Source organism: Myotis nattereri (genome assembly GCF_964212035.1).
Source record: "Myotis nattereri genome assembly, chromosome: 4".
NCBI lineage: Eukaryota > Metazoa > Chordata > Mammalia > Chiroptera > Vespertilionidae > Myotis > Myotis nattereri.
Window position 1 is genome coordinate 109424981 of NC_138079.1, and position 15800 is coordinate 109440780.

Sequence of the window (15800 nt, forward strand, 5' to 3'; positions counted from 1 at the left end):
GGTCAGACTGCAGAGAGCCCTGGAACCAGGCAGAGGAGTTAAACAGTCAGTGAGCAGTGGGGGCCCTTTGCACAGTTACTTTGTTAAATTTTGATTTAAAAACAATCTATCTTCAACGTTAGTTGCCTGGTTTTGATAATTGTACTATGGTTTTATAAAACGTTAACATTTGAGCAAGCTGAGTGAAAGGTATATGGGAAATTTTAGTTAGCTTTACCACTTTTTATAAATCTGAAATTATTATGTCCTGGCCAGGTAGCTCAATTGGTTAGAACATAGTCCTGATCTGCCAAGGTTGTGGGTTCGAACCACCAGTCAGGGCAGGTACAAGAATCAACCACTGAATGCATAAATAAGTGAAACAACAAAGCGATGTTTATTTCTTTCTCTCCTCTCCCTCTCCCTCCCTCTCTAAAAAACTCAATTAAAAAAACTCAAATTATTACAAAAAAAATAATAAAATTAAAAGCAAAAACATATTTTTAATATAGAAGTTTTAGAAAAGATAGAATAAACCAGAAAATTAAAATCATCTGTACCATTATCACCCAGAAATGGAAGTTTTGTTAAGATCTTAATGTATTTTCTTGTTTTATCCATGTATGTATGTATGTGTGTGTGTGTGTGTGTGTATATATATATATATTTTTTTTAAATTAGCACCATAATATATATAGTGTTTTAATCCTGCTTTATTTATTATTATAAGCAATAGCATTTTTTTTCATGCCCTTAATTGTTCTCCAGAACCTGGCTTTTTAAAAATGAATTCATATATAATATCACTACACAGATGTACCATAACTCATTTATTTAATTCCTTTTTAAAAAAATATTTTATTGATTTTAGAGAAGAAGGGAAAGGGAGAGGAGATACAAGCATCAGTGATGAGAGAGATTCATCAATAGGCTGCCTCCTTGCACGCTGCCTACTGGGGCTCAAGCCTGCAACTCGGGTGTGTGCCCTCACTGGGAATTGAGCCATAACCTCCTGACTCATAGGTGGATGCTAAACCACATAGGCTGGGCCTATTCTATTCCTTTCTAAAGGATAATGTGTTTCCAGTTTAAAACAGTGCTACAGTGAACATCTTTGGACACCTATGTTATAATTTTATTTATTTTTATTTTTAATTATATTTTATTGATTTTTTTTTACAGAGAGGAAGGGAGAGGGATAGAGAGTCAGAAACATCGATAAGAGAGAAACATTGATCAGCTGCCTCCTGCACAACCCCCACTGGGGATATGCCCGCAACCAAGGTACATGCCCTTGACCGGAATCGAACCTGGGATCCTTGAGTCCGCAGGCTCACGCTCTATCCACTGAGCCAAACCGGTCAGGGCATAATTTTATTTTTTAAATTTTAAAAAAATTAATTGACTTGAGAGAGAGGGAGAGACATCAACTTACTGTCCACTTATTTATGCATTCATTGGTTGATTCTTGGATGTGCCCTGACCTTGGCATATTGAGATGATGCTCTAACCAACTGAGCTACCTGGCCAGTGCCTAGGAGCCTGGGCACCTATTTTTTTTAAAAACTTCCCTGGTTATTTCAATTGGATATATTCTTTTTTGTTGTTAATCCTTACCTCAGCATGTTTTTTCCATTGATTTTTATATTTTTTGAGAGTGGGAAGGAAAGAGAGAGAAACATTGATGTGAGAAACATCAATTGGTTGCCTCCCATATGCACCCCAACTAGGTTCATGCTCTTGACCGGTACTCAAACCCACCACCCTTGGGTGTGTGAGCTGATACTCTAACAACTGAGAATACTGGCCACGGCTCAATTGGATATATTCTTTTTTAAAAAAAATTTTTTTATTTGTGTGTGTTTTTATTTTAAATTTCATTGCATTTATTTTTTTATTTTTATTTATTATTTTTTAAATCTTCATTTTTTCAAAGTATTGCATATGTCCCCCTTTTCCCCCCAATTACCCCCTACAGCCCGCCACTGCCCCTCTTCCCCTGCCCCAGGCTGTATATACCTACCAGGTCTTTGGTTGATGACCTCCCATCCACCCACCCTCCCATCTTTCCTCTGAGATTCCACACTCTGTTCTATGCTTCCATGTCTCTGGATCCTCTCTGTTCATCAGTTTATTTTGTTAATTAGATTCCACATGTGAGTGAGATCATGTGGTACTTGTCTTTCTCTGACTGACTTAGCATAATATTCTCCAGGTCCCTCCATGCTGGATATATTTTTTAAAGTAGAAATGCTGGCCCTAGCTGGTTTGGCTCAATGGGTCCTGGTCAAGGGCACACACCTTGGTTGCAGGCTCCTCCCCAGCCCAGGCCCTGGTTGGTCTCATGCAGGAGGCATCCAATCCATGTGTCTCTTTCACATCGATGTTTCTCTCTGTCTTTCCGTCTCTCTTCCTCTCTCCCTAAAAATCAATGGAAAAATATCCTTGGGTGAGGATTGATAAATAAATAAATAAATGAATGAATGAATAAATAAATGTAGAAACCTGGGTGTAGATATTTAAACATTTTTAATCTGCATTGCCAAAGCTCCCTTCTAGAAAGGTTGCCTTAACTCCATACTCAAACACGATCCCTTATAGGTATTCTCACTCTTTTGAATCTTTGGCAGTGTCATTATTAAATACTAGAGGCCCGGTGCACGGGATTCGTGCACTGGTGTGGGGCATGGCCTGTGGGGATCGGCCTGATGTGGGAGTGCCGCTCATCCTGGTTAGCTGAGCAACTGTGGACCTGCCCTCTGAGTGGCTGCTCCCTGGTCCAGCATCTTCCATGGAGCCAGAGCACTCGCCCCTCCAGGGACCAGGTTGGGGCCAGGGACAATAGTACTGATAGGTGGTGGAGTAGGCCTCAGTTCCGCAGCGGCCACGAACCCGCCTCCCAGCCTCTCCGGAGTCAGCTCCGTGAGCCTGGCGGTGGCGGTGCTGCACAGCCTGTGGGCATCCAGAGGAGGCGGCAGGGAGCAAGGAGGAGGAGCCGGGGCAAGGAGGTAAAGATTGCAGCCCGGGTTCCTGCCCGTCTGCCTGGGATTCGCAGTGGGAGCAGCCACTCATCCTGGTCAGCTGAGCAGTGCTCCCACTGTGGTAGCACACTGACCACCAGGGGGCAGCTCCTGCATTGAGTGTCTGCCCCCTGGTGGTCAGTATGCATCATAGCGGCTGGTCGACCGGTCGTTCTGGTTCTTCCGATTGTTCCTGTTCCGCCGTTTGGTCGCTGGGCTTTTATTATATAGGATTTTTTAAAACTGTATTTTTAAAAATTCTTTTATTGATATATTAGAGAGGGAGAGAGAGAGAGAGAGAGATGTGAGAGAGAAACATCAATCAGTTGCCTCCTATACACCCCTTACTAGGGATTGAGCCCACAACCTGGGCATGTGCCTTGACTGGAATCGAACTGGTGACCTTTTGGTGCATGGGCTGACACTTAACCAGATTATCCACATGGGCCAGAGAGCTTTTGAACTGTATTTTTATATTTGCATTTTGATAAGTGATGGTTGGCATGAGACAAGGATTCATTAAATTTTTTTTCCAGATCATTAGCCAGGTGTCTGCCATTTACTGAATATATGTTCTTAACATACTAAGTTCTCACATTTGGATCTGTTCTGCATGCTTTGTTTTATACCACTTTGCTTGAATTACTAGTTTGTGCTATCTGAGTATTTGTTAATGCAAGTAGCTATACCTCCCTCTCTATTTTTTTTCCTATGGTTAGTCTTATGTTTTTGTTTTTCCTCCAAATGAGATGTAGAATCATTTCCTAGGAATATTAAAACATTCCCTTTAGGATTTCTGTTGGAATGCCATTAAACCTGTTAATTGGAAGAGATTTGCTATCTGTATAATTTTTCCAAGTTAAATATGGGGGGCGGGGGTATAGTCATATATAAGAGACCAGAAGAAAACAGGTCCAGATGTTAGCAGTGCTTATTTCTGGGTAGAATTAGGATGTTTATTTTATTTTTTCCATCTAAGGGTGTTTTTTAAAAAAACGTTCTTTGATATCCTGTATTTTCCGTGTTCATACATTATTTTAATCATAATCATATCTCCCTTTTAAAAAGTTCTTATTTTTAAAAAACACCTGGTAATGTGCTTAGGTCGATTGGATGGTCATAGGCATCCAACTAGAAGCCATAGGACTTGGCTTTCGGCAGTGCCAAGGCTAATTCCAGAGCTGCTCTCACCGGAGGAGCACCAGTATTCAGTGGGAATGTGCACATCTCCTCCAGGCTTGGCTGTCTGGATATTACAGCAGCACTAACATTTCTCGGTCGGGCCCTTCTCTCTACCAGGCAGCCTGCCTCCGATCATTGTGTACGACCGGAACGGATTCCGAATTCTGCTCCACTTTTCCCAGACGGGGGCCCCTGGCCACCCCGAGGTGCAGGTGCTCCTGTTGACCATGATGAGCACTGCCACCCAGCCTGTCTGGGACATCATGTTTCAGGTGGCCGTGCCAAAGGTGAGCCATTCACTGGGCAGATCCTTTGAATTTGTCATTTCTGAGCACCAGATCTATTACCTATCAGTTAGGTGGAAGGATAGAATCTTCACTCAGAGTAGTTGAAGGTACCTGGCCAGCGTGGCTCAGTGGTTGAGCACTGACCTAGGAACCAGGAGGTCACGGTTCGATTCCTGGTCAGGGCACATGCCCAGGTTGCAGGCTCAATCCCCATTGTTGGGTGTGCAGGAGGCAGCTGATCAGTGATTCTCTCATCATTGAAATCAATAAAAATATATTTTTTTAAAAAAGTAGTTGAAGGTAAAATGGAGGCTTTATTGGCTCATTCTACTGGTGATTCCTGATGTCTAGGTGCAGGTAGGTGCTTAGAAGATTCTTTAAGAACCTGCCTCTTCCCTCTCCTGACTGCTTTCGTCTTTGGAGCCTGTTCTTGGACAGACTCCCCACGAAGCAGGAGGATGGTGCCAGTAGCTCCAGAATCACCTGGTCCTTATCTCCTGTATCTCAGAAAGACACTCTCCTATGCTGTGCACCTGACACTAACACAAAACAATATTGAATGTGAACTGTAATCGGAACATTTATTTATGTATTTATTTATTTTTAACCTTTTTATTTATTTATTTATTTATTTATTTATTTATTTATTTATTTATTTGGTCTGTCCTCACCAGAGGATATTTTTCCATTGATTTTTACAGAGAATGGAATGGAGGGGGGGCGGGGAGGAGAGAGAAAAGGAGAAAGAAAAACATTGATGTGAGAGACACATCGATAGGTTGCTTCCTGCAGAGGCCCCCACCAGAGCTGGGGATCGAGCCTGCAACCAAGGTACATGCCCTTGACTGGAATCAAACCCAGGAGTCTTCAGTCCACAGGTCGATGCTCTATCCACTGAGTCGAACCAGCTAGAGCCCAAGATCCACTTTCTAATCCTCATGGTGATCATGTGGGGCACGTGTTATTGTTACTTCTGTTTTATAAATTATCATTCTAAGGTTAAATATTTACCCCAGGTGATAGAGCTAGTGAGAGCCGGAGTTGGAGTTCAACTCCAGATGTGCCCTGGCTCTGCATGTGCCTCTCAGAAGCCAAGGACTGACACACACGTCAGACACATTCTGTGTGTGGGAGGAACCGTCTTTTGAATCCTGTCATTAGTTGGTGGGGTGCAGGTCAGGCTCTCCTGTTCAGCTGATCGTCTTATTAAAGCTGTCATTTACTAGAAATGAGTTGCATGTTGGCTCTCCCCCATCCTCATAGTCCATGAGAGTGAAACTGCAGCCGGCATCCAGCTCCCAGCTCCCAGCGTTCAGTCCTCTGATGCCTCCAGCCGTGATCTCTCAGATGCTGCTGCTTGACAATCCACACAAAGTATGCTCCGGTGTCCTTAACGGCAGGGAGGTGGGCCCTGAACGGTAGGGTGGCAGCGTGGTGGGTGGAGAGAGGCCTCTGGGTGGTGGGCAGTGGTGGCGGGCTGTCCCTGCTAGAGTGTGTTTTCCTTTGGGGCTAACTGAAAGAAGCCCCGTGACCAGATTGTCATGGCTGGGAACCGAGGGAGTGACAAACTCTCCTATTACAGGGTGAGACCTGTCTGTCGTCCTCAGCTGTCTCTCAGCAGTGGTTCAGCTCAGGAATGCACAAGTGTGGGACAAAGGACTTGAATCCCAGGCTGTGGACCTGGCTCCCCTTGTTTGTCGTCCCCAGGGGTGTAGGCCAGGGTGTTCCTGTCACGGTGTGAAGCCTCACGTGGCCGAGTTAGCAGGCATGCCCTGTTGCTTGGTGACTACTGCATGGGAAAGGCTCTTACTTCGTGCTGTTCTCTCTGCTGCTCCTCACTCATTTATCTTCTGTCTCTGCCCAGGAGCCAATCCGGTTACGGTATAAGCTGACATTCAACCAGGGCGGACAGCCTTTCAGCGAAGTTGGAGAAGTGAAAGACTTTCCAGACCTGGCAGTCTTGAGTGCAGCCTAACTTTTCTCAAGACACACCCTGCCATCCAAGTGTAGGCAGTGTTCCTCGTGCTGTCTGGATGGGACTGATCACAGTGACCGAGTGCAGAGTGCCAGGAGTGCTGCCCTGATGCAGGCTCCACATGCCAGTTTCTGGCTTGTTTTGTGGTGTGGGTGTGTGTGGATTTTTGTTACATTCACACCTGCTATGAGCATATCTGTTTCTGTATGTTGGGACACTGATCTCCCAGCCTCAGGTGGGATGTTTTTTAGCCAAAGCTATTGTTCTCATGTATTACCTTTTCACTCATCCACTCTGTGCCTTGTCAGCCTTTGAAAGTCTTGTTGCTCCCAGGTTGCCGCTCTCTGGGACCTTAAAAGGGACCTAGTGGGTCTTGGGGCAGAGAGTGTCTTCTGGGGCACTGTTTCAAGAGAGACCTGCCTCCATTTCCACTAGAGAATGCTGCTGGCACGTGTTCCGGAAGATCTTCTAAATGGAATGCTTGTCGCACTGTTTTCCAGGCAAGAGGCTGCACTGACCAGAGGACCACACTGGTGGGCCAATCATGTTCTTCACCACTGTGCCTTAGAATCACCCACAGCTGGGCCCCAGGGCAGAGGGGAACGCAGATCCCCGGCCTTATTCCGGCCGTAGGTTCCATGGGTTGTGCAGCCTGTCGGCCCTTACTCAGGACCCTCATCCCCATCCTCTGTCTCCACAGGCGTGTACTCAGCCCTGTGTGACACAGTGCCAGTCATTGTCAGTTGTAGCGAGCAGGCTCCCCTCGTCTGTTGCCTTCACAACCCAAGATGAACTGTGAGCAAATAGATATGAAAAGAGCTTAGCAGTGATTTAAGTGGTGACTAAATACAGAAAGTCATTGAATAAATACCTGTGTAGCAAATATACTTTGTGGAGTTTTGAGTAAGTAGGAGGTGCAAAGCCCATTGCATTCAGAGAAGATCCGCCCAAAGGGAACTGGCCTCTATTGAGGACGGAAGGAAGACTTCATGAGGGATCAGGACCTCAGTCATTCAGTGAAGACACAAGCCCCTGGGTCTGAACTGTGCTGGAAAGAGATGTGGATTTTTGTTACAGTCACAGTTCAAAGGAAAATCCAGGTGTACAATGAATAGTGAGCACCCACTCTGTGCTTGATTGACAAGTCCTGCGTGGTCTGGCTGGTGTGTGACGAAAGCTGGCCCTGCTGATGCCCGAAGAAGGACTGAAGTCCCAGCAGCTCACCGGTGTGGGCAGGATTCTACCTCAGAAACTGCAAGGCTCTGTTTGGGGCTTTTTATCACAAAATGCGGCACTCCACAGGCTGATCTTTCACCGTCTACATCTAGTTGGAAATCTGCCAACACTGATTGGTGGGGAAAGGTGCTATAAAAGATCAAGGCATGCTAATTTTTAAACATACGAGAAAACTCATAAAACATAAATGATTGGGTGATTTCTTTATTTGGCATAATGCACATAAGGTTCATTTTAATCTAACGTTACTTTTATGCGCACATGCTCGGTATAGCTTTTATAGACTCTAGCTATTTCACAGTTTATAGTGATAATGTCAGCCTAGGAAGAACTGCCATCAAAATGTGTGAATGAGACTTACATCGTTCTGAGGTGAACTTGTGTGTCTGACCTTCTCTGTCTTCTGCAGTGGTGATCTGCTTAGGTGGTGGTGGACAGAGTAAGGGGTGGGGGGTGATGGCGGTCCTGAATATGGCCCTGACTTATGTTATCAGTGCCTTCTAGTTACCAAGTTCAGTGACCACTTAAAGCTCAATCCTTATCCTCTTATTCACTCAAGTATTTGACCAGCTACTATGAGGCAGACACTGTTGTAGGCCCTGCGGATACGGCAGCATCAGAGTCCCTACCCTTCTGCATCTTCTGTTCCAGTGGGGGGAGAAAAACCCATATTCCCTGGTGGAGGGGCCAGTACTTTCCCTGTCCTGGACTCCGGGATCCTGCTCACTCCAGTTGCTGACCTACCTCTGACTGTTCTGTTCTGTCCCTGAAGGGGTGTTTCCCCGGGGTTCAGCCCTCAGTTCTTTTCTAAGCACTGTGGGCAGTTCACCTCTAGAGGGTCCTAGACCTCTGCCTCAAGCTTCCACCTTCTTGCTGACATCAGACCCATGTTTCAAGCCAGCAGTGGGTCTCTCTACCTGGAGGTTCCACTATTGCCTCAAACTCCAAATGTTTTGAATGGAATCCAACCTCCTCCCTGTTTCCACCTATATTTTCTTTTTACTATTTGTTTTTAAATCCTTACTGGAAGATATTTTTCCATTGTTTTTAGATAGAGTGAAAGGGGCGGGGGCGAGAGAAACATCAGTGTGAGAGAGACACATCAGTTGGTTGCCTCTCCCACGCACCCCAAATGGGACTGGGGAATGAACCTGCAACTCAGGTATGAGCCCTTGACCAGGAATGGAACTGTGACCCTTTGGTGAGTGGGCTGACACTAACCACTGAGACCCACTGGCCAGGACTAAATTTTCTATTTGAAAGCACCTATCTGAGCCTCATGGACCCTTCATTCCTGCTCCATCCATTCCACTTGGTACCCTTGTCTCGAGTCTTTATTTCTAAATACCACCACATCTTGCTCTCCCTGCATCACACTAGTTGCCTGCCTCTCACTTCTCTGAGCCATGGTACTTGCTACCACCAGAATTCTCTAACAAATCTGGGTACTTGATCCCTCTCTGGAAAATTCTGAGTGGTTCTTAATGCCTGAAAAGCCTATGCAATCAAATTAAAGTTGCTTACACTAGCATTCAGTGCCCCCCGCCACTGTGTGCCCTGCTCACTGGCATCTGCCAAAAATAGAACAGACTTTCCACAGCCACAGGTAGTTTGTCAGGTTTTGATGTTTTCTCCTGTCTCTCTGGCCCCTGCAGATAGCTCCTCCCCTCATCTCTTCAATGAGTGGAAAATGCCGCTTTACCTGCGTCACTGAGCATCAGGGCTATGGAGATCGTAGGTGGTGAAAGGATAAAAGACTTAAGAACCAAAAGAACATGAGTATTACCATTAAAAAGAATGTAGAGTAAGAACATACAAGGGAGAAAGCGATATTCTAAAATGCACAGTGCTGGACTACTACAGTGTTTATGAGTCACACATTCTTTCAGTACATTCCACTATAGAAGACACCAGCCCCAAACCATAAAAACCTGTCAACTAGGTTAACTAAGAAAATAGTAGCAATGTGTCCTGGAATACTAGCTATGGTTTTTTGTTGTTTTTAAAGGTGCGGTTTGACACTCCCATCTGGAAAGAGTTGGAGCCAAACAAGGACAAAGCAGGGAGTGTCCTCAGATAAGATTATACAGTTAACCGCACACTTATTTTTTTTAATTTTATTTATTTTTTAATCCTCACCCAAGAATATTTTTTCCATTGATTTTTAGAGTGAGGAGAGAGGGGAAGACAGAAACTTGAATGTGAAGGAAACACTTTGATTGGTTGCCTCCGCAGAAGCCCTACCAGCCTGGGCCGGGGAGGAGCCTCTAACTGAGGTAGGTGCCCTTGACCAGAATCGAACCCTGATCTATCCTCTGAGCCAAGCCAGCTAGGACAAGGCACACTCAATGTCACCCAGAATGAAGTTAACTCAGCCTTTTGTACCTTCGCCCAATGCAATCCCAAGTCTACCCTGTTCACTCAAAGAAAACTTGCACTTACAAAGTAGTTTTCAGAGGTAGTTTTTAAAGCTGAAGAAACACTTTGGTGCATCTGCTTTTAAAGACAGGCCTTGTTCCCGCTTTGGCAGCACATATACCAAAATTGGAACGATACAGAGAAGGTTAGCGTGGCCCCTGCGCAAGGATGACATGCAAATTCATGAAGTGTTCCATATTTTTTTTTAAAAAAAGCTGGAGGTCGAAAGCCCTAACAGTGTGAAATAATGAAGTCAAACCTTAGTTGTAATTCTGTTTACCTTCACTACTGCCTCTAAGTGACCATGTGGCATAGGGAAAATAGCTTATCCTCTTCAGAGTCCTCCCCTGTAAAGTGGATAGTAGGATTGTTTATATTTTGAAAATTAAATGAGTTAATATATGTAAAGTGACTATAACACCACATGGCACCTAGCGATTTGCTCTTAGCCTGTCCAACTGGCTTCCAGTAGAGGAGCAGACTTGCCTTGCCCATAGTTATTTAAAGTTCACCTTATAAAAGTTTGGTGAGGTGCAAATTAATACTGAGACACAGTAAATGCCAAAGGTATGGTGTAAATGTATAAAATTGTATTTATATAACAAAGTTAAATCATTTTAAGAGCATTAAAATGAATATAACACTGGAAGAAATTTAGCAAAGATACAAGACATTTACAACATGCAACTACAAGATATTGCTGAGAGAAAGAAAATCTAAACGAGGTCCTCGGGGAACTGCTCGCTAGGGACACTCGGCAATGTGTGGAGACATCTTTGATTGTCACAGTTTAGGAGAGAGTTAGGCCAGGGATGTGGCTAAACATCGTAAAATGCATAGGACAGCCCCCACAAAGAATTATCTGGCCCCAGATTTTCAACAAAATCCTGATCTTAATAAGTGGAGAGGCATCACGGACTGGAAGACAATATTGTCAAGATGACGATTTGCAAAGCGATATATAGATTCAATATAATCCCTATTCCAGCAGCAGTTTTTGTAGAAATTGATAAGCTGGTCACACGATGTATGTGGAAATTCAAAGGGTTTCAAGTAGCAAAATAATTTTTTTAAAAAAGTGGGAGGCCCTAGCCAGTTTGGCTCAGTGGATAGAGCATTGGCCTGCAGACTGAAGGGTCCCAGGTTCCATTCTGGCCAAGGGCACATAGCTGGGTTGCAGGCTCAATCCCCAGTAGAGGGCGTGCAGGAGGCAGCCGATCAATGATTCTCTCTCTTCATTGATGTTTCTCTCTCTCTCTCCCTCTTCCTTCCTCTCTGAAATCAATAAAGAAATATATTAAAAAAAAAAAATAAAGTGGGAGGACTTACACTACCGGATTTCAAAAATTACTATAGATGACAATAATCAAAATAGCTTAGTAGTATTATAAGGACAGATAATAGAACAGAAATGAATCCAGAAACCCTAACATTTGTTATTTGATTTTTGATAAAAATCTTAAATGCATTTTAGTGGAGAAAGGAAAGTGTTTTCAACAAAGGGCCCCAGGTTAATTGTATGTCTGCATGCACACACACAAATGAACTCAGACCTTTCCCTCACACCATACACAAAATGAACTCAAACCAGACCACAGACCTAAATGTAAAAGCTAAAACTTTAAGACTTCTAGAAGAAAATTTAGGAGAAATTCTTGATTTTGAGTTAGGTAAATATTTTTTTCTGCTTCTTAAATATCATTTTTAAAAAGTTACGTGTCATAACTGAGGATCAAACCCACAACCGTGGCATATCAGGATGCCGCTCTAACCAACTTAGCTACCCAGCCAGAGTGAATATCTGTTTTTAAGTAAGTTTTTATTTTTTAAAATTCCATTTGACATACAATACTATTTTCAGGTATACAACATGATTAGACATTTATATAACTTACACCCTGAAAAATCTAGTACCCATCTGACATCATGCAGTTACTACAATATTATTGACTATATTCCCTATGCTTTACATGCCCATGACTATTTGTAATTACCCATTTGTACTTCACCTTTTTCACCCATCTCCCCACCTCCCCTTAGATACAACAACAAATAGTATGACCCATATAAGGAAAAAAGTGATAATGGACCTTATCAAAATAAACTTGCATCTCAAAAGACACCATTAAAAAGGTGAAAAGAGGCCCTGGCCCAGTAGCTCAGTTGGTTAGAGCATCATCCGGATATGCCATGGTTACTGATTTGATCCCTAGTCAGAGCACTTACAAGAAGCAACCAATGGCCCTGGCCAGTGTGGCTCAGGTGGGCATCGTCCGAGCAACAGAAAGGTTGTCGGTTCGATTCCTGGCCAGGGCACATGTCTGGGTTTCGGGCTTGATCCCTGCTAGGGGACCTGCAAATGGCAACTGATCGATGTTATGCTCTCGCATGGATGTTTCTTTCTCTCAAAGATCCATAAAAATTATTTTTAAAAAGGAACCAATGAATGCAAAAATAAGTGGAACAACAAATCGATGTTTCTCTTTCCCTCTCAAATCAACCAATAAATACCAAAATAAAGTGGCCCTGGCCGGTGTGGAGTGTCATCCTGTACAAAAAAAGGTTGTGGGTTCAGTTCCTGGTCAGGGCACCTACCTAGGTTGCGGGTTTTTATCTCCAGTTGGTCCATTTGGGAGGCAGCCAATGACATCTCTCCCCTCCCCCTCCCCTCTAAAAATAATGCCCTTGGGTGAGGATTATACAAAATAAAAAAAGGGAAAAAACAAGTTACAAATTAGGAAAAATATTTGCAAACCATATCTCTTTAAAAGAAATATTTTCATTGATTTTTAGAGAGGGGAAGGGAGGAGAGAGAAACATCGATTGGCTGCCTCCCATACATACTCCAACCGGCAATTGAACCTGAAACCTAGGTATGTGCCCCAACTGGGAATCAAATCCTGGCAGTCTTTCAGGACAGGAGACGACGCCCAACCGAGCCATACCGGCCAGGTGGCAGTTTCTTAAATTTATCTGAAATTTAGCACTTATGTTCCTAGGAATCCAAAAGTAATGAAAACGTGTCCAATAAAGCCTTAATGTCCATCAACTGGTGAAATGGATAAAATATGTCATAGCCACACAGTGGAATACTGTTCGGCAGCATACATGGTACAACATGGACCCAACAACATGCTCAGTGAAAGAAGCAAATGCAGATCACATAGTATATGATGTATCTGAAACGCCCAGAAGGTAAATGTGTAGCAAGCACATTAGTGGTTTCTTAGGACTGGGGTTGGGGGCAGAGATGAAGTGCATGTGGGCAGCCCGGAGTGTTTTGGCTGATGGAAATGTTCTGGTGGAGACAGAAACTCTCTGCATTTACTGAAGGTCACTTAATTGTACAATTACAATGGGTGACTTATGTCCTGTAAATGTAGAACGCAGAAAAGCTGTTTTTAGAGTGTCCGCTGTTGGGGAGGGAAGGGGCACCTGGAGGCACCCCAGGCTTCTGAGCAGACGTGGGGCTTGATCGCTTGCTCCCAGGGGCGAGTGCAGCAGCCTTCCTAACGCTGGATGCAGGTCTTCAAGTTACCATTCCACTCCCAGAGGCTGCCCGTGAGAATGGGAAGCGCAAAAGTTAGTTACAACTGCACACTAGGGTGTTTTCTCCTTTTACGGTTTTTTTTTTTTTTACAAATTGATTTCAGGGAGAAGGAGGGAGAGAAACATCAATGATGAGAATCATCCATGGGCTGGGGACCGAGCCCCCAAGGGGCATGTGCCCTGAGGGGAATCGAACCGGAGTCCCGGTCCGTCACTGAGCCCCGCCGGCTGCTTGCTTTCTGTTTTGTTTCCTGTGACAGGATTCTCCTGGCCTCCCAGGTCTCCTTTCTGAGGTGCCCACCTTGTTCGTTTTCCACTGCAGGAAGCAGCGACTGCGGACTGGGTGTCTCAGGGGCCACAGGTGAGTGCGGCCAGAGCGCTGGGCCGGGAGGGAAGGGCGGTGGGCAGAAGCCGGCCACGCCCCTCTGTCCCCCAAAGGGTGCCGGGGTGCAGGCTGCCTGAGCTCACACCCCGCAGGGCCCGCCCAGCTCCCGGACTGGCAGCGCCTCGGCTCCTCTGCGCAGCGGAGGAACGTGCTCCGCACGGCGGCCGGCGCGCCTCCTGCTCCCGGCCGCCCCGCGCGCCCGAGCTCTCTAAGGCAACGGCCCCCACTTCCGGGAGAAGTACGGCGCGCGACGAGGGCCCTTCCGGGCCGCTGGCCGGCTGGCTGACGCGGCCGCGGCCATGGACTACTCCAGGTTCCTGGCCGAGGACTTCGACGTGAAGGAGTGGATCAACGCGGCCTTCAGGGCCGGCCCCAAGGAGGCGGCGGCGGGGAAGGCGGACGGGCACGCGGCCACGCTGGTGATGAAGCTGCAGCTCTTCATCCAGGAGGTGAACCACGCCGTGGAGGGTGAGCGGCGGGCCGGGCGGCGGACGTGGGCGCTTCCCGCGGTGAGGGGCGAGCCGGGCTTCGTCCACCCGCGCGGGCCCACACTTGCTCTTTCCACCTCGGGTGGTGCTGTGGTTTCCTTACAAAACGCAAGCTAAAAGAGTTAATTTTAAGGATACCTACTATAAAAGTATATCTATGTAAAACCCTAATATGCAAATTGACCTATGGTTGGACCGACCAGGGGGCGGGGCCGGCGAGTGGGCGGGGCCAGGCCAACCAGCCCAGGGTTCCAGCAGGCGATTGCCCAGCTGGTGGCCCCACAGATCACCCTGATCGCGGTCCAGGCCTAGGGACCCTACCCCGTCTATTGGGAACAGTGTCTTAGATTTAAAAATTAAAACCTGGCAAGGCTACTCTAGCACTGAAAAAACAGGATGATGCAGCAAGGACATGCATGGACTCTGGCTTGCACATTCTGTGGTCAGCCCTGATTCTGACACTTATAACTGTGTGACAAAGCCAATTACTTAACTTCTCTCTGCTTCAGTTTTTCCACCCGTAAGATGGGGGAAATGGTACCACTGCCTCAGAAGGATCATGTTATATATACTGCTTTTTATAATCAGGGCAAAAAATGTAGCTGCCTATTCAACAGCAAGATGCCTTTCACCTGTATGAAAAGTATGGTCACTGGTGCTTGCAGCGTCCAGGACTGCGAGAGGGATGTCTGACTGCCGGTTTAGCCCCGACATCCCCTGAGGGGTCCCGGATTGTGAGAGGGCACAGGCCAGGCTGAGGGACTGCCCCCTCCCCTGTGCATGAATTTCGTGCACTGGGCCTCTAGTTAAGTAATAATCACCTGATCCTTACATTTGGTAAACACATGTCAGAGGCGTATGGGAAAGACACACCTGGGCGGCGTTGTGTTCCTGCAAATTCCTTGCAGCGAGGAAGCCAGGCTGGTCAGAATAGAGGCTGCAACGGTTCTTTAAGGGTAGTTAGTTTTAAAAAATAACACACACCAGCAGCCATCTTGGGAAGTCCTCCACGTGACTAACCCACTGTCTCTATTCGGTATGGACTGTGCCCGTCTCCCTGCTGAGCTCTGGGAAAGACGAGGTCAGCAGGCTTAGGACCCTGGAAGCTTAGGGCCCAGTAAATAGACCTTTTAACAAAGGTTATGGAAAAGGACGCTGATTTCACTTTAGATTCTTTTTTTTTTTAATTTTTAAAATATATTGATTTTTTTACAGAGAGGAAGGGAGAGGGATAGAGAGTTAGAAACATCGATGAGAGAGAAACACTGATTAGCTGCCTCC

At 45.6% G+C, this 15800-nt stretch overlaps 2 protein-coding genes across 4 annotated transcripts in view; both read left to right on the forward strand.

The window, feature by feature from the left end:
* The window catches only part of GGA2 (golgi associated, gamma adaptin ear containing, ARF binding protein 2), a gene marked incomplete at its 5' end in the record, with an annotated part of 40313 nt that extends 32421 nt beyond the window's left edge, over positions 1-7892 (forward strand). The window contains 3 exons of the mRNA XM_081089663.1: positions 4299-4468; positions 5732-5842; positions 6333-7892. Coding sequence (XP_080945789.1) covers positions 4299-4468; positions 5732-5842; positions 6333-6443 — 392 coding nt within the window. The 3' untranslated portion in view covers positions 6444-7892. The remainder of the gene's footprint in view (positions 1-4298; positions 4469-5731; positions 5843-6332) is intronic.
* A 6274-nt stretch (positions 7893-14166) lies between these two features.
* The window catches only part of COG7 (component of oligomeric golgi complex 7), a 63627-nt gene continuing 61993 nt past the window's right edge, over positions 14167-15800 (forward strand). Inside the window, exon 1 of one of the 3 annotated variants that reach the window (XM_081090212.1) lies at positions 14167-14499. In XM_081090212.1, coding sequence (XP_080946338.1) covers positions 14331-14499 — 169 coding nt within the window. In that variant the 5' untranslated portion in view covers positions 14167-14330. The remainder of the gene's footprint in view (positions 14500-15800) is intronic. The other 2 variants (XR_013995949.1, XM_081090213.1) reach the window with 2 other exon arrangements.